Source organism: Pseudorca crassidens, chromosome 10 (genome assembly GCF_039906515.1).
Source record: "Pseudorca crassidens isolate mPseCra1 chromosome 10, mPseCra1.hap1, whole genome shotgun sequence".
Classification (NCBI taxonomy): Eukaryota; Metazoa; Chordata; class Mammalia; order Artiodactyla; family Delphinidae; genus Pseudorca; species Pseudorca crassidens.
The window spans coordinates 44,185,648-44,207,067 of record NC_090305.1 but is presented as its reverse complement, the minus strand read 5'-3'; the positions used below and the strand labels follow the sequence as shown (position 1 = coordinate 44,207,067).

Sequence of the window (21,420 nt, the reverse complement as noted above, 5' to 3'; positions counted from 1 at the left end):
GTCCCATTTGTTTGTTTGGTTTTTTTTTGTTTGTTTTCATTTCCATTACTCTAGGAAATGCGTCAAAAAAGGTCTTGCTGTGATTTATGTCAAAGAGCATTCTTCCTGTGTTTTCTTCTGAGAGTTTTATAGTGTTCAGTCTTACATTTAGGTCTTTAATCCACTTTAAGTTTATTTTTGTGTATGGTATTAGGGAGTGTTCTAATTTCAGTCTTTTACATGTAGTTGTCCAGTTTTCGCAGCACCACTTATTAAAGAGACTGCCTTTTCTCCATTGTATATCCTTGCCTCCTTTGTCATAGATTAGGTGACCATAGGTGTGTGGGTTTATCTCTGGGTTTTCTATCCTGTTCCATTGATGTATATTTCTGTTTTTGAGCCAATACCATATTGTCTTGATTACTGTAGCTTTGTAGTATAGTCTGAAGTCAGGGAGCCTGATTCCGCCAGCTCCCTTTTTTTCCCTCAAGATTGCTTTGGCTATTCAGGGTCTTTTGTGTCTCCATACAAATTTTAAGATTTTTTTGTTCTAGTTCTGTAAAAAATGCCATTGGTAATTTGATAGGGATTGCACTGAATCTGTAGATTGCTTTGGGTAGTATGGTCATTTTCACAATATTGATTCTTCCAATCCAAGAACATGATATATCTCTTCAACTATTTGTGTCATCTTTGATTTCTTTCACCAGTGTCTTATAATTTTCTGAGTACAGGTCTTTTACCTCCTTAAGTAGGTTTATTCCTAGGTATTTTATTCTTTTTGTTGCAGTGGTGAATGGGATTGTTTCCTTAATTTCTCTTTCTGATCTTTCGTTGTTAGTGTATAGGAATGCAAGAGATTTCTGTGCATTAATTTTGTATCCTGCCACTTCACCAAATGCATTGATTAGCTCTAGTAGTTTTCTGGTGGCATCTTTAGGATTATCTATGTATAGTGTCATGTCATCTGCAAACAGTGACAGTTTTACTTCTTTTTTTCCAATTTGGATTCCTTTTATTTTTCTTCTCTGATTATGTGGCTAGAACTTCCAAAACTATGTTGAATAATAGTGATGAGAGTGGACATCCTCGTCTTGTTCCTGATCTTAGAGGAAATGCTTTCAGTTTTTCACCATTGAGAATGATGTTTGCTGTGGGTTTGTCATATATGGCCTTTTTTATGTTGAGGTAGGTTCCCTCTGTGCCCACTTTATGGAGAGTTTTTATCATAAATAGGTGTTGAATTTTGTCAAAAGCTTTGTCTGCATCTACTGAGATGATCATACGGTTTTTATTCTTCAATTTGTTAATATGCTGTATCACATTGATTGATTTGCATATATTGAAGAACCCTTGCATCCCCTGGATAAATCCCACTTGATCATGGTGTATGATCCTTTTAATGTGTTGTTGGATTCTGTTGGCTAGTATTTTGTTGAGGATTTTTGCATCTATATTCATCAGTGATATTGGTCTGTAATTTTCTTTTTTTGTAGTATTTTTGTCTGCTTTTGGTATCAGGGGGACAGTGGCCTCAAGGAATGAGTTTGGCAGTGTTCCTTCCTCTGAAATTTTTTGGAAGAGTTTGAGAAGGATGGGTGTTACCTCTTCTCTAAATGTTTGATAGAATTCACCTGTGAAGCCATCTGATCCTGGACTTTTTGTTTGTTGGAAGATTTTTAATCACAGATTCAATTTCATTACTTGTGATTGGTCTGTTCATATTTTCTGTTTCTTCTTGGTTCAGTCTTGGAAGTTTACACCTTTCTAAGAATTTGTCCATTTCTTCCAGGTTGTCCATTTTATTGGCACAGAGTTGCTTGTAGTAGTCTCTTATGATGCTTTGTACTTCTGCGGTGTCAGTTGTAACTTCTCCTTTTTCATTTTTAATTTTATTGATTTGAGTCCTCTCCGTCTTGAGTCTGCCTAAAGGTTTATCAGTTTTATCTTCTCAGAGAACCAGCTTTTCGTTTTATTGATCTTTGCTATTGTTTTTGTTTTGTTTCTATTTCATTTATTTCTGCTCTGATCTTTATGATTTCTTTCCTTCCACTATAGCTTTTGTTTGTTCTTCTTTCTCTAGTTCCTTTAGGTGTAAGGTTAGATTGTTTATTTGAGATTTTTCTTGTTTCTTGAGGTAGGATTGTATTGCTATAAACTTCCCTCTTAGAACTGCTTTTGCTGCATCCTATAGGTTTTGGATCGTCATGTTTTCTTTGTCATTTGTCTCTAGGTATCTTTTGATTTCCTCTTTGATTTCTTCAGTGATCTCTTGGTTATTTAGTAACGTATTGTTTAGCCTCCATGTGTTTGTGTTTTTTATGTTATTTTCCCTGTAATTTATTTCTAATCTCATAGTGTTGTGGTTGGAAAAGATGCTTGCTATGATTTCAATTTTCTTAAATTTACCGAGGCTTGATTTGTGACCCAAGATATGATCTGTCCTGGAGAGTGTTCCGTGTGTGCTTAAGAAGAAGACGTAATCTGCTGTTTTTGGATGGAATGAATTATAAATATCAATTAAATCTATCTGGTGTATTGTGTCATTTAAAGCTTGTGTTTCCTTATTAATTTTCTGTCTGGATGATCTGTCCATTGGTGTAAGTGACGTGTTAAAGTCCCCCACTACTGTGTTACTGTTGATTTCCTCTTTTATAGCTGTTAGCATTTGCCTTATGTATTGAGATTCTCCTATGTTGGGGGTGCATATATATTTGTAATTGTTATATTTTCTTCTTGGATTGATCCCTTAATCATTATGTAGTGTCCTTCCTTATCTCTTTTAACATTCTTTGTTTAAAGTTTCTTTTATCTGATATGAGTATTACTACTCCAGCTGTCTTTTGATTTCCATTTGCATGGAATATCTTTTTCCATCCCCTCACTTTCAGTCTGTATGTGTCCCTAGGTCTGAAGTGGGTCTCTTGTAGACAGCATATATTTGGGTTTTGTTTTGGTATCCATTCAGCGAGCCTGTGTCTTTTGGTTGAAGCATTTAATCCATTTACATTTAAGGTAATTATCGATATGTATGTTCCTATTACCACTTTCTTAATTGTTTTGGGTTTGTTTTTGTAGGTCCTTTTCTACTCTTGTGTTTCCCACTTAGAGAAGTTCCTTTCACATTTGTTGTAGGGCTGGTTTGGTGGTGCTGAATTCTCTTAACTTTTGCTTGTCTGTAAAGCTTTTGATTTCTCCATTGAATCTGAATGAGATCCTTGTGAGTAGAGTAATCTTGGTTGTAGGTTCTTCCCTTTCATCACTTTAAATATATCATGCCACTCCCTTCTGGCTTGTAGAGTTTCTGCTGAGAAATCAGCTGTAACCTTATGGGAGTTCCCTCGTATGTTGTTATTTTTCCCTTGTTGCTTTTAGTAATTTTTCTTTGTCTTTAATTTTTGTCAGTTTGATTACTGCATATCTCGGCATGTTTCTCCTTGGGTTTAACCTGCCTGGGACTCTCTGCGCTTCCTGGACTTGGATGGCCATTTCATTTCCCATGTTAGGGACATTTTCAACTATAATCTCTTCAGATATTTTCTCTGGTCCTTTCTCTCTCTCTTCTCCTTCTGGGATCCCTATAATGCTAATGTTGGTGCATTTCATGCTGTCCCAGAGGTCCCTTAGGCTGTCTTCATTTCTTTTCATTCTCTTTTCTTTATTCTGTTCCGTGGCAGTGAATCCCACCATTCTGTCTTCCAGGTCACTTATCGGTTCTTCTTCCTCAGTTATTTGCTATTCATTCCTTCTAGTGTATTTTTCATTTCAGTTATTGTATTGTTCATGTCTGTTTGTTTGTTTTTTAATTCTTCTAGGTGTTTGTTCTTTAATTCTTCTAGGTCTTTGTTAAACATTTCTTGCGTCTTCTCGATCCGTGCCTCCATTCTTTTTCTGAGGTCCTGGATCATCTTCACTATCATTATTCAGAATTCTTTTTCTGGAAGTTTGCCTATCTCCACTTCATTTAGTTGTTTTTCTGGGGTTTTATCTTGTTCCTTCATCTGGTACATAGTCCTCTGCCTTTTCATTTTGTCTGTCTTTCTGTGAATGTGGTTTTCTTTCCACTGGCAGCAGGATTGTAGTTCTTCTTGCTTCTGCTGTCTGCCCTCTGGTAGATGAGGCTCGATTGCTGGATCTTATGGTAATTCTATTTTTAGTTTTCTGAGGAACCCCCATACTGTTCTCCATAGTGGCTGCACCAATTTACATTCCCACCAACAGTGTAGGAGGGTTCCCTTTTCTCCATACCCCCTCCAGCATTTGTTATTTGTAGACTTTTTAATGATGGCCATTCTGACCAGTGTGAAGTGGTACCTCGTTGTAGGTTTGATTTGCATTTCTGTAATAATTAGCGTGGTTGAGCATATTTTCATGTGCCTGTTGGCCATTTGTATTTCTTCTTTGGAGAAATGTCTGTTTAGGTCTTCTTCCCTTTTTTCGATTGGATTATTTTTTTTGCTGTCAAGTTGTATGAGTTTACAGTTTTTAATTATCAAATATTTTTTAAAGGATTTGAGTTAATAGGTCACTTAATTTAGAGATTTTCTTTTTAAACTTACTGCTGTTTTACAGCTGCCCTACTTGGTATCCTTCTCTGCAGAGAAGGTATGCAGAGAATATCTCACTTTTGAAATCACTTTCAAGTTTTTTAACTTACGTGATCCCAGGAGGCAAGGTAGCTCTGAGTTGGTTTCTCATTTAAAGGTGAGGCCCAAAGGAGAGCGATTTGATTTTGCCAAATTAACGGAGCTTCTTCGTAGCAGGACACAGTCTCTGACGAGTAGCTTTGGGCTCTTTATTTAGTCCACTGCTTCCCAAAGTCTGTGCAGTTCATTTCAGCGGTGCGTTTTGTGCTGGTCCTGCTGACAAGTGCTGTGCATTTCTGGAGGACAGGACACCCTGTACATGACGTGCATTTGGGGGGACCCCCCTCACCCTGACTTCTCCACTCCTCCTGCAGATTTCTCCTTTATTCTGTCTCACTTTGAAGGTTTGGGAGCTCCCCTTTTGGGTCTCTTATTTCGCCTCTGTGTGCTATTGCTTGAGGCTTGTTTCCATTCTCTCCTCATGTTCTTTCTCACAGAGGCTGGTCCCCAGGTGACTTGGTCCCATGCTCCCCCTCTGCTCCAGTGTCTGCCAGTGACTCAGGGTTGAGTGTTGCTCCAAAATGTTATTGTGGCCGTTCCTTGCTTGGTCTTCTCACTGCCTGTACCCAGTTCCTCACTCTTATCCCTTCACTAGAATGAGGATGAGAGCTTTCTTTTGGCTTACTTTCTCCATTGTTTTTCTCTTCCCATGAACTCTGCACATTGTCGCCACGTGAGCTAGAAAAACTTCCGTGGCTCCATGTGGCTTGCAAGGTTCAACCCAGTCTAGATGTTCTGACGTCCACAATTCTGCCTTTTATCAGTTCTGCTTACCCACATCATTCCCCACGTGAACTGTTTGTGGTGTCCGGGGCATTTCTGTTTCAGAGTCCTGACTCCCTTGACCCCCATCCCCCATCTTTTCTCTGCTCCTTCTGCCAGCCACCAACAATTACTGGTCATTGTACAACTGCTCAGGGATTCCCTCTCCCAGGAAACCTTCAGTGATCATTTTGAGGCACATTTATGCTCACCTGATTCTTACCTCAGTGCCTCACATGTACATACCCGTTTCCGTTATTTCAACACTTCTTAAATGCTGCTTTTCGTTTTGCGTAACTGTTTATATTATGACTCTCTGAGTCCTCATCTAGACAGAAACTCTTTGATAAAAGAGATCATGTCTTGAAGTATTATATTTTTATTACAATGCTTAGCACAATGCTTTGAACATCATAAGCAGTCATCAAATACTTAATTGAGTAAGGCAGTTTACAATTTTCCAGTCTCCTCCATTTTAAAAAAAGTTTGCCTAACAGTACTTGAATCATCCCACATGTACATTTCCTCTAGTTTTCACTCCTGTCTGGTTTCCTATGTATCGCGTAGCTCTTTGACTTTCAGATATAAGGTGGACTTAGAAAGGTTGGCAGAGAGGGCAACTAACCTGGCTTATGCAGGCTATAAGCCTTTTGAGTGCCTTTCTTGAGTACCTGGAAAACACCCCAAATTGATCACAGTGTTCTTTTTTTTCTGCTACATTTCAATGCAGCCTCTGAAGCCTTTGTAACACAGTGCTTCAGGCAGCCTAGATCCCTGGATCAGAGCTGGCACTCCTTAGGCTAGTCTTAGTGGTCAGATGTTGATTGTGTGTTTTTAAGGCTGTTTAAGTGGAAAGGATTGGGACCGGGTGGAAAGGAAGAAAACATGGAGCTGGTCCTCTCCGTCAGGCTTAAAGCCCTGCAAATCCACAGAATGACCTCTGGCCAGATTGTGTTAGACGTGAATGTTACAATCTGCAGATATAGACCTTCTCTGCCATCTTCTCGTTGTAGGATGTTGAAGTCAAATGGATTGAATACCAGAATATGGTCAACTACCTCGTCCAGTGGATCAGACACCATGTGACCACTATGTCCGAGAGAACATTTCCTAATAATCCTGTAGAACTCAAGGTCTGTGTCCCTATAGAAGTTAAGTAGGATTGAGTTTATTATTAAACTTTTAAATAATGCTGAAATGGTTCTGTCATTTCAGAAATTGAAGAAAAATTGCCCTTGGCAAGGTACTAATCATCAGGCAAATTATTTATTTATTCGTCTCCTATTGTACAGAGAAAATGGAAGTCAACATTAATAATTAAAAGATAATAGTGACAACATCTTAAAGAAATTTGTAGTCCCTTTGGTTTGAATTGTTGAGAGTTTTAAGGTTTAATTTGGGAAGGTTTCTGGAAGTGACGTTGCCAGATTCTTTTTGGTGCCTGGGAGATGCTTGGAGACAGCAGATGGCTGGGGCACGAGGGGGGGCGGGAGCTTGTGCAATGTGACCGTGGCAGGGCCTGTGCCTGTGGTCACATCCTGTTAAAAAACAGCCTCAGAGGCTCCTGTGGTACGGCAAGAGGTACATACCGTCTTTCACCATGAGTTCGAAAATACATATCTGACTCCCAGAGTAAATGAGTTCCTGGTTTAGTAGAACATTTACTACTACCTAAGAACCTGGGTCCATCTCTTTGAGCAGAGACATTATAGAAATATTAAAAGATAGTACAGATATAGAAACGTATTGAAGATAAGTTGTCTCATTTTGTACATTGGGATTTGTCATAGCAAAGTAGTGTACTTTATTTCAAGAAATGGGTAATGCGAATATGAACAACAAAGTCTAATTCCTTGAATTGCAGACTTTGTTTTCTGGATCAGACTAGCATTGCAAAAAACGGTCCTAACCCAGGGTGGGCCCTGTTAACGTTAGTAATTGTGTCCATGCGTCTATACGGAACATCTGTGGAATAGCTTTTATTCATGTTGCCACGGGAAACTTGTCCTTGGCGCAAAGTTCCTTGGCGTGTGTCGATGTGATGCTGTTTAAGTTCTCTCTGAAGCTGTTTGTGTGATGTCTCCCTCTGTGGCTGGAACCTCTCCTGGCAGGAAAGCTTTCCTCCCCCTTCTATCAGCATGTCTACTGTGAACAGTGGGTAGCCCGTGATGGCATTCCGTGCTTATTCACCTATGGACATCCTGAAATGGTGCATTTTGAGTTTAAACCAATTTTCAGATTTCAAGTTCCATTTATTTCCAGATGGATTCCTTTTGTCCAGACATTTGAGTAAATTCTTGCTGGCTTCTGATTAATACAGATTCTTAAATTATTAAAGAAGTTCGAGTGACCACACAGATTACTGACTGTTGCCTGGTATAGGACGTGATACAGGAAAAAAATACATTGTGGGGAAATACCAAATAATTTTATTAGCCAGCAAAACATTAAATGGAATCCTTCAAAGAAATGTGTCTGCCTGAATGTTTGCAGGGACTTGTCTTAAAGCAGCATGAATTAGGATGAAATAATTAGTATACACTTATTAAATGTGGAGATGCTTTATCAACATAATTTTTATAAGGTCCTTGTTAATAAATATAATAAACATATCTAAGAAATTCCCAAGTTAATATCTATAAATTAGATAGTAATTTAATTATATGGTTCAAACTTTTATAATAATAGCAGCAACCAATAGCATCTGTCTCGTTTACTTATAAGATCTGCATTTGGCCAATGGGATATTGAAACAAAATTTTAGTCCTATCTATCTGATGAGAATTCTGTTTTCAAGGATAGACCATGAAATAGAGGAGAATGCTCCCCACCCCTTTTTATGGGAATTGCATCAGATGATTTTTCCAAAAACTAAAAGCTGAAGTATGGCATTTGGGAAGTGGATCTTTTAAAGTATGTATTTTCTTGTTTGGATAATGAGAGATTGTCAGTAGAGCCATAGTAGATACTGCTGTGGTTTTCACTATCCAGATGGCTGGGTAGCCTATGTTGAATCAGGGCTCATAGCCATAATTACACCCTCCTCAGATCCCATACAGCCTGGTTACCGACTGGCTGGGAATCAGCAGCGTCCTTGAGTGTCTGTTTTATAAAGGAATGCCACCGAGGGCACGCGACAGAGTAAATAGCGTTTGAAGTGGTGACATTATGTGATAATGAAAACAGGTCTTTGAAGTTTGGCCCTTCATTTATTTTCCCTTTCTTTTTAGGCACTTTATAATCAGTATTTACAGTTTAAAGAAACAGAAATTCCACCAAAGGAGACAGAAAAATCAAAAATTAAACGCCTGTATAAATTATTAGAGGTAAGCAGAAATTTCCTTTGTATTGTCAAATGTAATATTTTAAAAAAAATTTATTGAAGTATACTTGATTTACGTGTTGTGTTAATTTCTCTTGTACAGCAAAATGATTCAGTTATACATATGTGTATATTCTTTTTCATATTCTTTTCCATTATGGTTTATCACAGCATAATGAATATAGTTCCCTGTGCTATTATACAGTAGGACCTTGTTGTTTATCCATCCTATATATAATAGTTTGTGTCTGCTAACCCCAAACTCCCAATCCATCCCTCCCTCACCCCTCTTCCCCCTTGGCAACCACAAGTCTGTTCTCTGTGTCTGTGAGTCTGTTTCTGTTCCATAAAGTTCATTTGTGTCATATTTTAGATTCCACATATAAGTGGTATCATAAGGTATCCAATGTTATCTTTAATAATATACCTTGATGTAAGAAACATAATTTTTTATGTCTTTGCTTCACATTAACTTTTTTGTTGTTGTTTTCTCTAGATTTGGATAGAATTTGGACGCATCAAACTCCTTCAAGGTTATCATCCCAATGACATAGAAAAGGAGTGGGGAAAGCTCATCATTGCCATGCTTGAGAGGGAGAAGGCTCTTCGTCCCGAAGTGGAAAGGTGAGTGGGGATGGCCTCTGCCCTGGGTGTCCAGTGGGAGGGGTCAGCCTGTGTCATGGAAAGAACTTAAGCTTTGGAGACCAACATTTACCTTTTTCATTCACTTGGCTGTGTGACCTTGAATAAGTCACTTAGCCTTTCTGATTCTCCATTTTCTTATCTAGAAACTCTTCCAGGAGGTTTGAGGAGGGCTTGGTGAAGTAGTGTTTGAAGAGGGCCTAGGTTGGTGTGTGAAATCTCATCTTGTACGATGGTTACGGTTTTAAAGCCAATCAGGATGACCCATGAGAATTTCTCCAACTGACTTTAAAGTTGCCAGGGCCTGGATCCAGAAGTTCATCCATACATAACATAGACTAACCATGAACTTATCTTGTTTCTTGTTGTATTTGTGGCTACGGCCCTCTTTCTACGGGGCAGTGAACCCTCTATTTGAAGGGCAGTGAGGCCGCTTCTAGAGAACACTTAGTAAATGCTAGCTTAAGTTCCCTCTCTGCTTTTTTGCCCTGAAAACATCACTGACTTTCATCCTTTCTCTCCCGCTACACCCAGCTGCCGGGGAAGGTCCTGCTTGGTCTTCAGGACACATTTGTTGGATGGATGTGTCTCTGGGGTAGTCCTTACCTCCCAGCCTGACTTGTGGTGTGTGGGGCTTGTGTGGCCTGAGTCCATGGGGCTGGCCTTACAGCCTGGGGACCGGTGGCCAGGCCAGGCATCGCCCTCAGGCGATGGCCCCACGCCGCCTCGCTTCTGCAGTGCGGTCACGCCGTCTGCCTCTCAGGAGCTCTGACTTGCCAAGGTCCCAGCCTTCCCCATTTATGAGATCTCTGCACTGTCTGATCCTTTGGCTGGGAAGTCTGTTTCATCCCCTCTTCACTCCTCGTCTTTCTCAGATCTCGGCTTCAATGTAATTTCCTCCAGAAACTTTCCACAGTCTCCCAGGTTGGTTCAGACGTCTTGGTGATAACCCTCCTGTTTATATGGATTGCTCCTTCATAGCCGTCATCTCCGTTGTAATTTTGTATTTGTGTCTGTGATTGGTTAAGGGCTGCCCATTCTACAGTTGTGAGCTCTAGTAACGTGGAGACAGATTCCTGTTTTTGTAGTTCCTCGTGTCACCAACACTTAACACCCTGCCTGCTATCAGTATCCTGATGCTCTCTGCGCCTCCTCGTAACTTCCACATGGAAGAAATATGAACTAATGTGTTGAAGATACAGGGGCAGGTCTAACTTGTCAGGCCTTTATTAAATCACTGATGACACTGTTGTTAAAGCAGCATATTCTGTCTACATAACTAGATCATTAGAACCAGAACAAGCTTGAAATACCCAGGATGAACCTTTTATGGAGGAGATAATTCTGGGTGGTTCAGATGGGATGCTCAGCATCTCATGGGAAAGAGTGGAAAAGGATGCCACAGAAAGAGTACGCAGTAGATTTTAGTCGACAGAATAGCAGCTGGATTTTAATATATGTTAATGAAAGAATGCTATGGTTAAGAGTTCGAGGTCTAGGAGCCAGTCAATCCTGGATGAATTATTAGCTCAGTGTACAAGCCCTGTAATCTTAGATTCAGTAACCTCTCTAAGCTTCAGTTTCTTCCTTTGTAAACAGGATGTAATAGGACCTACTGCATTTGGTGGTTCTGAGTGTGTCTGTAAAATGATTAGTTAATTTCCTGGCATGTAACAATTGCTTCAGAAATGTTAGGTGCTGGCTGCTATTACTATTTGTGCTTTTCTTTTTACTAACTATATCTGACATGGCACTCTCAAATTTCCTTTTCTTGCCTTGTGAAAAGAACAGTATCTACCTCTAGGTGGAGAAGCAATAGTTTGGCCTTGCAGTGTCAGGGACAGGAAAATATTTAGGAGCTTGGCTGATTCAATGCCTTCATTTTTCTTGATGCAACAAGTTTTTTTTTGGCATTAACTCTGTATTGCAGAATAATAGCTGTGCAGCGTGGGAGTGTGTAAAAAACAGATGCGAAAGAGCCAATGATCTTAGGCCAGGTAATAACCTACAGGAAGGAAAAATAAGCACAGACAAATTAAATTTGCAAGCATTGCACTGATATTCTTCTTAGCACTTTGGCTTTTAAAAATGTAAAGTAACTTCAGTACGATTAGACGTAACATTCCTGGGAGCTCATCCTATAAAGAAAGGTAAACGGACAATTTTCCATTAATTTAACCTAATCAACAAACACCATGGTGGTTAAAAAGGAAAAGTACTTTGCTTCTCCTCAAACTCATTTGTTTATAGGTGCTTGTAAGTATCAGTTTTTAACCCTGTGTTCAGTACAGACCTGGCCTTTTCCAAAAAGCTGTGATCAGGATCTGATTGACTCTTTGTGTTCTTTTAGCTGATGATTTGCCGGAATAACCTTTTCTAATCGTACCTGGGCTCCTGGGAGGCATCAGAGTTGTTTTTGAGGCAGTTGCAAATGGATGACTCTTGGTGAAAATATTTGGCAAGTCTTCTCCAGTGACGCCCTAGTCAGCCTGCCTTGTCCATACTTGTAGGGCTTTAGTGCAGGCTACAAAAGGCAGACCTCAGCTAGTAAAGCCATGGCTCTAGGCGAGATTCTTCTGAATAGCTATCAGTGTATTATTTGCTGTGTGTTGAATATGCACGTTGGAGCATATTTAAGGAGCCATTAAAAGCTGTACCATTCAGCCGCCACTCTTCACCGTTAGAAGTAGCGCTTTTTGTAGACCGTCTACTTTTGAGTCTACTTTTAATGGTGGAGGAAAGAACATCATTGCAAGGATAAGAATGCACAGCAGTAGTTACAGTTACCGTAGCAGTGATTCTGTGTTTAGTAACACGACTAGCACACGAACCAGTCTTGATTCAAATGAAAATTTCCTCTCAGTTCATTGTGGTCCAACGCTGATCAATTCCTGCATTAGCTTTGGCAATGAATCCTTTGATGGACACAGGTATGGAGTCATTGGTGTGGGATTGTGTTTTTTCTTTTGGTGGGCTGCATTTTTCAGGGATGGCCAACTCTATGACTTTAGAGGGAGAGGCTTTATTTTATCTCGTTCCTTCCTTTAGATTGGACATGTTGCAGCAGATTGCCGGCCGAGTTCAGAGGGGCAGTGTCATTTGTGAAGACAAACTGATGCTTGCTCGAAACGCTCTCCAGTCTGTAAGTTCATTTCAGGAGCTGGTGGGATTGCAGTAGGTGGGTCAGTGTGTTCGGATGAACTAAAACTTTTTATAACGTTGGGTAGATTGGTCTACTGAAACAAAGTTTGTTAAAGATTATGATTACTTTGCTTTCTTGAGGGAAAACATGTTTTTGAAGCAAAAGGGAAAACAGAGAAAATCCAAGTAGCTTCTGTTCTAATACTTCGAGTTTTATATTTGAAAACTATATTTATAGTTTTGAAACTTGTTTAATTAATTAATTAATGTAGAATTAATATTGAGTTCTTTTAAAAATACAGGATTCTAAAAGATTAGAATCCGGGGTGCAGTTTCAGAATGAAGCAGAAATTGCCGGGTATGTCCTTGAATGTGAGAACCTTTTACGCCAGCATGTAATTGATGTACAGATTCTTATTGATGGAAAATACTACCAGGCAGACCAGTTGGTACAGAGGTAAGAGTGCTTGTTGGTCAGCCCTGTCCTTCTGGGTGACTGTTTCATGGCACCTGCATTAAGAATTTAGAGTGTGACAATTTTATGAAATATTTCTTAAGCTCCTTTTTGTTGAAAATGTGTGTCATGTTAATTCTGTCATATTTGGGTGTGTTTAGTAGGTTTTGTTCTTCAAAGGTAAGTAATAGAAAAAAATTTTATGATACATATAATATTTAACTCTGTAGTAACTAACATACAGTTGAAATATTCATGTGTGATATTTGAAAAAGGGACAGTATGTGAAAATTATCTTTTAAGTCAGCATTTCAGTTTTCTGTTTATCTTATCATGAAAATGTTCCTAATAAAGTATTGGAAGAAATATATGTGCATAAACATCTGTATCTCTGAGAAGTAGGTTTGGGAGTAGGGATGGAACCTTTCAGGTTGAATACTATATATATTATATATGTAAATATCTAAATACATGAGATATATAAAGCAAAAATTATAAATGATGCTTTGACCCAGTAAGTCCACTTTTAGGAATCTATAGTAATTCTAAATATAGAAAATATCTAAATAAATATAGGGAAAAAAGCCTTTGTTCATGTCAGAAATATTTTATAGTAACAAAAATTTGGAATCCTACATGTCAAATAGTAGGAGAATGATCATATTATAGTGTAGTAATTGTGTTCATTATAAAATATAGTTATAAAAATCGTGATAATATGCAGAGTACTTGTAGTACAATATTCAGTGAAAAAAATTGTGATGCAAACTTTTATCAATGTGATTACAATGACATTTTAAAATAGACTTTATTTATTTGAGCAGTTTAGGTTTATAGAAAAATTGAGTGGAAAGTCCAGAGTTCCCATATCCCCCCTCAAAGCCCCTTCTCCTGTTAGTAACGTCTTGCACTAGTGTGATGCATTTGTTACAGCTGATGAGCCAATATTGATATGTTATTGTTAATTAAAGTCCCTAGTTTACATTAGAGTTCACTCTTTGAGAAAAATGCCTCTTATATTATAGCTTATCCCTTTTGATTTTCTTTTCAGGGTTGCAAAACTGCGCGATGACATCCTGGCCTTAAGGAATGAATGTTCCTCAGTGTACAGCAAAGGCCGCGTGCTGACAGCGGAGCAGACGAAGCTCATGATATCAGGAATCAGTCAGAGTTTAAACTCAGGGTTTGCACAGACCTTAAATGCCAGTCTGAACTCAGGGCTGACCCAGGGTCTAACGCCTTCCCTGACCCCGTCCAGCGTGACCTCAGGCCTGTCATCAGGGCTGACTTCTCGCCTGACCCCATCTGTCACTCCTGCATATACACCTGGCTTCCCATCAGGATTAGTTCCAAATTTCAGCTCAGGAGTGGAGACAAATTCCCTGCAAACTCTGAAGCTGATGCAGATCCGAAAGCCCCTTCTCAAGTCGTCTCTACTGGATCAGAATTTAACAGAAGAGGAAATCAACATGAAATTTGTTCAGGATCTTTTGAATTGGGTTGATGAGATGCAGGTAAAAATATTTACTTTACCTGAATTTCAGGCTTTATTGCTACCAGTTTCTTTTTCAAACTTTATATCTTTCTATTTAAAGGTGCAGCTGGACCGCACTGAATGGGGATCAGATTTGCCAAGTGTTGAAAGCCATTTAGAAAATCATAAAAATGTTCACCAAGCTATTGAAGAATTTGAATCTAGCCTCAAAGAAGCTAAGATCAGTGAGGTATGTGAATTTGAAATCTGTATGTATTTCATCCCAGCTTCTGTTCTCTCTTTCTATGAAGACCCTGTTGCAACAGGGTAAATGATACATTGCTTGTGAATCAGAATTCCTTAAGATTCCTAACCTTGCCATCTTTTTATCCCATGTTATAGATCCAGATGACGGCACCTCTTAAACTAACTTATGCAGAAAAGTTGCACAGATTAGAAAATCAGTATGCAAAACTCTTGGTAAGTTTTTTTAACTTCCTGTTCACTTTACCTCTATGTGGCAAAGACACGATTCTTACAATGATTCTCCTTGTAAAGAACACATCCAGGAATCAGGAACGGCACCTTGATACACTCCACAATTTTGTAACTCGTGCAACTAATGAGCTTATTTGGTTGAATGAAAAAGAAGAGGGGGAAGTTGCTTATGACTGGAGTGAAAGAAATACCAACATAGCCCGGAAAAAAGATTACCACGCTGTGAGTATGACTTCTGTAACTAGATGTTAAAAATGCATTTCAGGTTTTATCATTTTCTAACATATTTCTTGCTTGTTTCTTTAAATTAGGAATTAATGAGAGAACTTGATCAAAAGGAAGAAAATATTAAATCAGTTCAGGAGATAGCAGAGCAGCTGCTTCTGGAAAATCACCCAGCCCGATTAACCATTGAGGTAAGTCAGAAAGTGTAATAGTCACAGTGGAATACAGACATTTGATTATTACCCTTCAGATTCTTCTATTGTTGATAAATTGAAAAATGCAAACTATTAAACTTCTATTATAACCTGAATCAAAAAGAATGTTTCTGACAGATCATACTGATTTGCCTTCAGTTCTGCTGAAGTGTGTCACCCACTCATCACTTCCAATAAAGGTACTTTGTCAACCCCTGTGGCCAAAGAGATGTAGTACAGTAACTGTAAAGGACCTTGACTTGACAGGCTTTGAGGTTGATATTTCTTCCTAACCATATGACACTGCCCCAGCGATGTAACCTTACTCGGTCCCATTCACTTACCTAAAATGGGGGAAATTGCTTCTAACCCATAGAGTTGTGTGAGAAGAAGAAGAATGTACTCTTACTATTTAGTTCAGTTCTTGGTACACAGTAGGTTTTCAAGAAGTACTAGTTATTATTATTTAATTTACTAATTGTATTCATGATCCGGTTTTGTGAGGTGTTTCCTCAGGGTGTAACACACACATTTCAGACCCAGAAGGGGAGGGTTGACCTAGGGTTTATCAGGCTGCCTGTGGGGTGGTGGGGGGTGGGGTGTGTTTACTTTTGGGGCCTGATATTTACTGGTTAGAGTTAGTGACTGTCTGAATGTGCAGGGGGTGATGTAAGAGGGCGAGAAGCATGTAACATGGACAGATGTGGTGTATTTCCAGAGGAAGAAAAATGAAGCTATGCTTAACAATGGGACACGCAATTGAAGAAAGGGATCTGAGAGTCTTTGTTCACTGAAATAAGTCTTCATGACACAAAAGATTCATAAAATTCTAGGCCTCACTTGGTGGTCTTGGGAATATTATAGGTGACCTTCTTTCATATAAAAATGTGGTTTTCATCCCCAGGAAATGCTGCATAGGAATGTTAAAGACACAGAAGGTAGGGTGGCACCAGGGAAAGGAAATTAGAATCATGAAGGGTCTGGATATACTTTTCTATGATGATCAACTAAAAGTGGGATAGATATTCTTTGGAGTAGAGGCATGAAAGCTGTTAGGAAATACGATTGTAGGTTGAGAATTTTGATGGGAATGGAAAATGTGGATGTGAACCTGATTACTTTTAGGTAGAGCTGTTAGTCTAATTAAGTGAAAGTCTGGAACAATAAAATTAAGCCGTAGTTGTCCTTATGATTCCATGGGCCCATCCAATGTCTTGTGGGCAATGGATAATAGTTAATTATTAACTCTTTTATAGTTTATGTGAAAAAGAAACTAATAATCTGGCCATGCATGATGTATCTTTTATAGCCAATTTACTCAAGTAGCTTAATTGGAGGGAGCAGGTAATGTGATCCAGATGTGTTGCCAGATTTCCAGTGCTGCCTTATGCATTCCACCCAAAAAGCTGCCTGGACAGAGCTCAGCAGGAGTGTTTTTTCCAGGAGGAAGGACAGGCTTACATAAGACAGTCATTAGAGCATCAAGGGCGCCCTCTTCCGGAAGCCAGTGAACTGAACCTTAAATATGAAAGGGTGTTTCTTGCGTATTTTCTAGTAAGTAGGTGTCTTTTCTACAATATTTTTGCTCTCAGGAAAGAGACACCAAGTGGTAAATAAATATTCAAGTAAAAACGTATGAAATAAAAATTCCTAGTATTATCTTTTCTATTTTTAAATTTTTGGCCGTGTTGGGGTCTTCGTTGCCGCATGTCGGCTTTCTCTAGTTGCAGTGAGCGGGGGCTAGTCTTCGTTGCAGTGTGCGGGCTTCTCATTGCAGTGGCTTCTCTTGTTGCCGAGCACGGGCTCCAGGCACGTGGGCTTCAATAGTTGTGGCACGTGGGCTCAGTAGTTGTGGCTCATAGGCTTAAGTTGCTCCGCAGTATGTGGGATCTTCCCCGACCAGGGCTCGTACCCGTGTCCGCTGCATTGGTAGGCAGATTCTTAACCACTGTGCCACCAGGGAAGTCCCCCTAGTATTATCTTGAATGTAATTCCAGAATTACACTAATAAGGGATTGCTTATGCCCTTTTCCACCCTCCCCAAACAGTCCCAGTAAAAACAAACAAATAAATCACCCCCACCCCTGCCAAGAGCTTCCAGACTAGTTTTGGAAGCAAAGACAGAGAAAACTACAGACCATGTATTTTTGTGTCAGGAGGGGTATTTTATGATCCAGTAATAGAAAAATTCAGACAAAAGAAAGATGGAGGAAAATGTCATGAAAGAGGCATATCTGAAGATGCCATATAGGCAAGTGTTGGCAGGTGGAGGGTTGGTTTTCTAAAAAGCTGGGATAGCTTGCATCCATTTCTAATATTAAAGAGGTTTTCATGGACAAACAGCCAGAGCTAGCTTTTTCCATATATTTTAAGAAAAAAATGTCAAGAAGCTAAAAATTTGAAAGAAAGTGACTGGACTGATTGAAAAATTTATATTTAAACTTTTAGGGCTGGCTTTGTACAACTGGAAACTCATAGTTTAGAGGGACATTTGACTACCCCGATTTTTCAAGTCTTACTCTGTTAAAGAATTCTCATCATCTATGTAGACACTAGAGTCTTTTATGCTTGAGAAGTAAGTCGTGTGTCTTACTGTCCAGACGGCAACAGTGGCTATGTTTTACCTGTCAGGCCTACCGAGCGGCGATGCAGACGCAGTGGAGCTGGATCCTGCAGCTCTGCCAGTGCGTAGAGAAGCACATAAAGGATAACAGTGCTTATTTCGAGGTATGGAGGCAGAATCACCATGTCGATCGATGGTATTGCAATTTTGGCTGAGTTACAGAAAACATTTCCATAATGTACTGTTAAGATGCATGTATGTAGTGTTCAGGGGAAAGAAACCAAAATGTTTTCTTTGTAGGGTATAGGGATATATGTTCTTCAGGGTAAATGGAAGCATTCTAGTAAGGAAGAAATACTTTAAAAATGCTTAAAATGTCAGAAAATCTTAATTTTGTCCATGCTTCTCTTATTAAGGAACTATTTCATTACAGAGAGCTTTCTTTCTGTTCTTCAGAAATTTTAAAATATTCTTGGAATTTCACCCCTGATTAACAGTTGTTTGGACCCTAAAGTGAAATAGAAGTTCAGTCAAAATAATATCGAACCAAAACCACAGTATACAGAGAAACTTTGTTATATATATATGTATATATTATTTTTCATGTTCTTTTCCATTTTGGTTTATCACAGGATATTGGATATAGTTTTCTGTGCTATACAGTAAGACTTTGTTGTTTATCCATCCTACATATACCAGTTTGCATCTTCTAATCCTAAACTTGCAATCCATCCATCCCCCCCCACCTTCCCTCCCCCTTGGCAGCTACCAGTCTGATCTCTATAGACATAAACTTTGGATGGACAGTTAGAATTCATTCATCATCATCCAAGTTCAAGAATTGGTGTTTGGTTAAAGGAATGATTTTGGCTAAGTTGTCTTGTGATCATATTCTGTTCCCATGTAGGAGGGGTCCACACAGGGCTCTGGTACTCGAAACTGACAACTCTGGGCTTTGCTGACATTACGTACACTTTAACTGCCAGTTTTCATCTTTCCTTAGTTTTTCAATGATGCCAAAGAAGCCACGGATTACTTGAGGAATCTAAAAGACGCCATTCAGCGGAAGTACAGCTGTGACAGGTCCAGCAGCATTCACAAGCTGGAGGACCTCGTTCAGGAATCAATGGTATGAACGGGAAAACCTGCAAGTTTCATCAGTGATGTATAGTGAGGACTAGATTAGTGCTTTATTATATTTTCTATGTGCAGAACTTCATGTTTCATTGGTACTCTTGATATTTCTGCCTCAATCAAGCATTTAAACATCCAGTTTTAGTGTTTTTTGGTAACAAATACAACAAAAGTGTTTTTCATGTGATTGCCTGAATATTTTAAAATGCTTTCACTGTGTTGTGTGTGTCTGTGTTTAGTCATTCATTCCATAAATACTTGTTAGCATTTCTGTATCCCAGACACTATTTTAGGTGCTGGGGATAGAACAGTGAACAAAACAGACAAGAATCCTGCTTATATGCCGGGGATGGGGCTCAATAAACATGATAAATTAGTAAATATACATAGTATGTTAGATAGTGGTAAATGCGAAGGAGGAAAGAAACAACCAAACAAAACAAGGGAAGAGAGATATCAGCGGGGGTGGGGAGGGATTGAAAGCTTAGACCAGGTGGTCAGGGAAGATTCTTCTGGAGAAGTTCGTTTAGGCAAAGCCCTAAAAGAACAGAGTGCACACGTTTTTACTTTTAAAATCCATCTGATTTATTCCCTAGGAAGAGAAAGAAGAGCTTTTGCAGTATAAAAGCACAGTCGCAAGCCTGATGGGGAGAGCAAAAACAATCATTCAGCTGAAGCCAAGAAATCCTGACTGTCCACTCAAAACTTCTATTCCGATCAAAGCCATCTGTGACTACAGACAAATTGAGGTACTTTAACTCCTAGAAACAGACCGGATTCTGGCATTGTTCATATATTTAAAAAATGAGGTCATATTGCTCATTAGTGGTAAAGTTTTCCACCTCAAAAATACAAAAAAAATCCCAAGATTGGATGTGGAAAAAGATGAGTACCACAGTGACCTCATCTTGTTATTCTGTTCTTCTTTTAAAACCAGATAACCATTTTCAAAGATGATGAATGTGTTTTGGCGAACAACTCTCATCGTGCTAAGTGGAAGGTCATCAGCCCCACTGGGAACGAAGCCATGGTCCCGTCTGTGTGCTTCAGTGTCCCTCCTCCAAATAAAGAGGCGGTCGACTTTGCAAACAGGTTTGTGCACACTAGCTCCAGATGTAGGCCTGGCTGTGGAATTCTCTGAAGGTTAAAGAAACAATCAGTGCTTTGACAAGGCTCATAGGATCAGGAGGACCTAGAACTAGGAAACCTAGTATATGTCACAAACACAAAGAAAAATTGTAGCATGTGTTCAGAGGGAGTGGAAAGGCTGAATCTGAGTTTTCTTTCATATATTTCAGAATTGAGCAGCAGTATCAGAACGTCCTGACCCTTTGGCATGAGTCTCACATAAACATGAAGAGTGTGGTCTCCTGGCACTATCTCGTCAATGAAATTGACAGAATCCGAGCTAGCAATGTGGCTTCAGTAAGTATAAATCTGCACATCCACCTAACCTGTCCAAAGATTTGGGCCCCTTGTCTCGAGGGGTGGGTTTTGTATTTTCTCTGGGGTAAGATGGAGTCGAGCAGATCCATGATAATAGTCATTCATTCAATGAATATCTGTCCTATGTCTGCTGTATACGAGGCATCTTCTAAGGACTGGGGAATCTGGAAATCCCATACTTCATTCAGGGCTTACATTTTCATTGGGAGACACGGTATAGTGTTTGGGCATATAGAGATGGGTGTAGTTTGATTTCATTTATTAAATTTTATAGTCTTGTTTTTTCTCATCTTTTAAAACCTAAGATTGTAAATGAAGAAAAAATTAATTTCCAGTGGTTTTCTATTTATGACTATTAACATAAACTCATGTCCCATGAGACCCACTTGAGATCTGTCCTTTTGAAATTTTACTCTTAGTTCTATAATGGATCACTGGTCTTCTTTAGATAAAGACAATGTTACCTGGTGAACATCAGCAAGTTCTGAGTAATCTACAGTCTCGTTTTGAAGATTTTCTCGAAGATAGCCAGGAATCCCAAATATTTTCAGGTTCAGATATAACACAACTGGAAAAGGAGGTTAATGTGTGTAAGCAGTATTATCAAGAACTTCTTAAATCTGCAGAAAGAGGTAAAGCATGGGAATCCTTGCCTTTTTTTCTCCATGGGTGTTTAGTCCAGGCTATTTTCTGCTATCAATGGGAATCTCAGTCTTAGGTATATTTTGTCAGTCCACCTGTAATAGGTAGAAGCAATGATTGGAACATTAAATGCCTGTTTGAGGTAGGAAGATTCAAGGAGGGATTCAGTTATCTCCAAATGATGAATTAATAAAAAGATGTCAACCAAGTCGTATGACAATGAATTCTTAGTGTATCTACTTTTAAACATTTTCACTGTTTTGCAATGTAATGTTCAGAGTGATGATCTTTTAGTTTC

The 21,420-nt window shown here is 39.1% G+C and overlaps 1 protein-coding gene across 32 annotated transcripts in view; it reads left to right on the top strand.

Annotated features, from left to right (window-relative positions):
- The window catches only part of DST (dystonin), a 499,741-nt gene that overhangs the window by 307,205 nt on the left and 171,116 nt on the right, over window positions 1-21,420 (top strand). For 31 of the 32 annotated variants that reach the window (XM_067753487.1, XM_067753485.1, XM_067753482.1 and 28 more), the window contains 16 exons: window positions 6,401-6,520; window positions 8,618-8,713; window positions 9,206-9,333; window positions 12,400-12,493; window positions 12,795-12,949; window positions 13,998-14,460; window positions 14,542-14,670; window positions 14,823-14,900; window positions 14,979-15,140; window positions 15,230-15,334; window positions 17,969-18,064; window positions 18,904-19,029; window positions 19,631-19,783; window positions 19,972-20,126; window positions 20,333-20,459; window positions 20,929-21,112. In XM_067753487.1, coding sequence (XP_067609588.1) covers window positions 6,401-6,520; window positions 8,618-8,713; window positions 9,206-9,333; window positions 12,400-12,493; window positions 12,795-12,949; window positions 13,998-14,460; window positions 14,542-14,670; window positions 14,823-14,900; window positions 14,979-15,140; window positions 15,230-15,334; window positions 17,969-18,064; window positions 18,904-19,029; window positions 19,631-19,783; window positions 19,972-20,126; window positions 20,333-20,459; window positions 20,929-21,112 — 2,371 coding nt within the window. Of the gene's footprint in view, window positions 1-6,400; window positions 6,521-8,617; window positions 8,714-9,205; window positions 9,334-11,855; window positions 12,282-12,399; window positions 12,494-12,794; window positions 12,950-13,997; window positions 14,461-14,541; window positions 14,671-14,822; window positions 14,901-14,978; window positions 15,141-15,229; window positions 15,335-17,968; window positions 18,065-18,903; window positions 19,030-19,630; window positions 19,784-19,971; window positions 20,127-20,332; window positions 20,460-20,928; window positions 21,113-21,420 lie in introns of those variants that run through there. The other variant, XM_067753508.1, reaches the window with a different exon arrangement.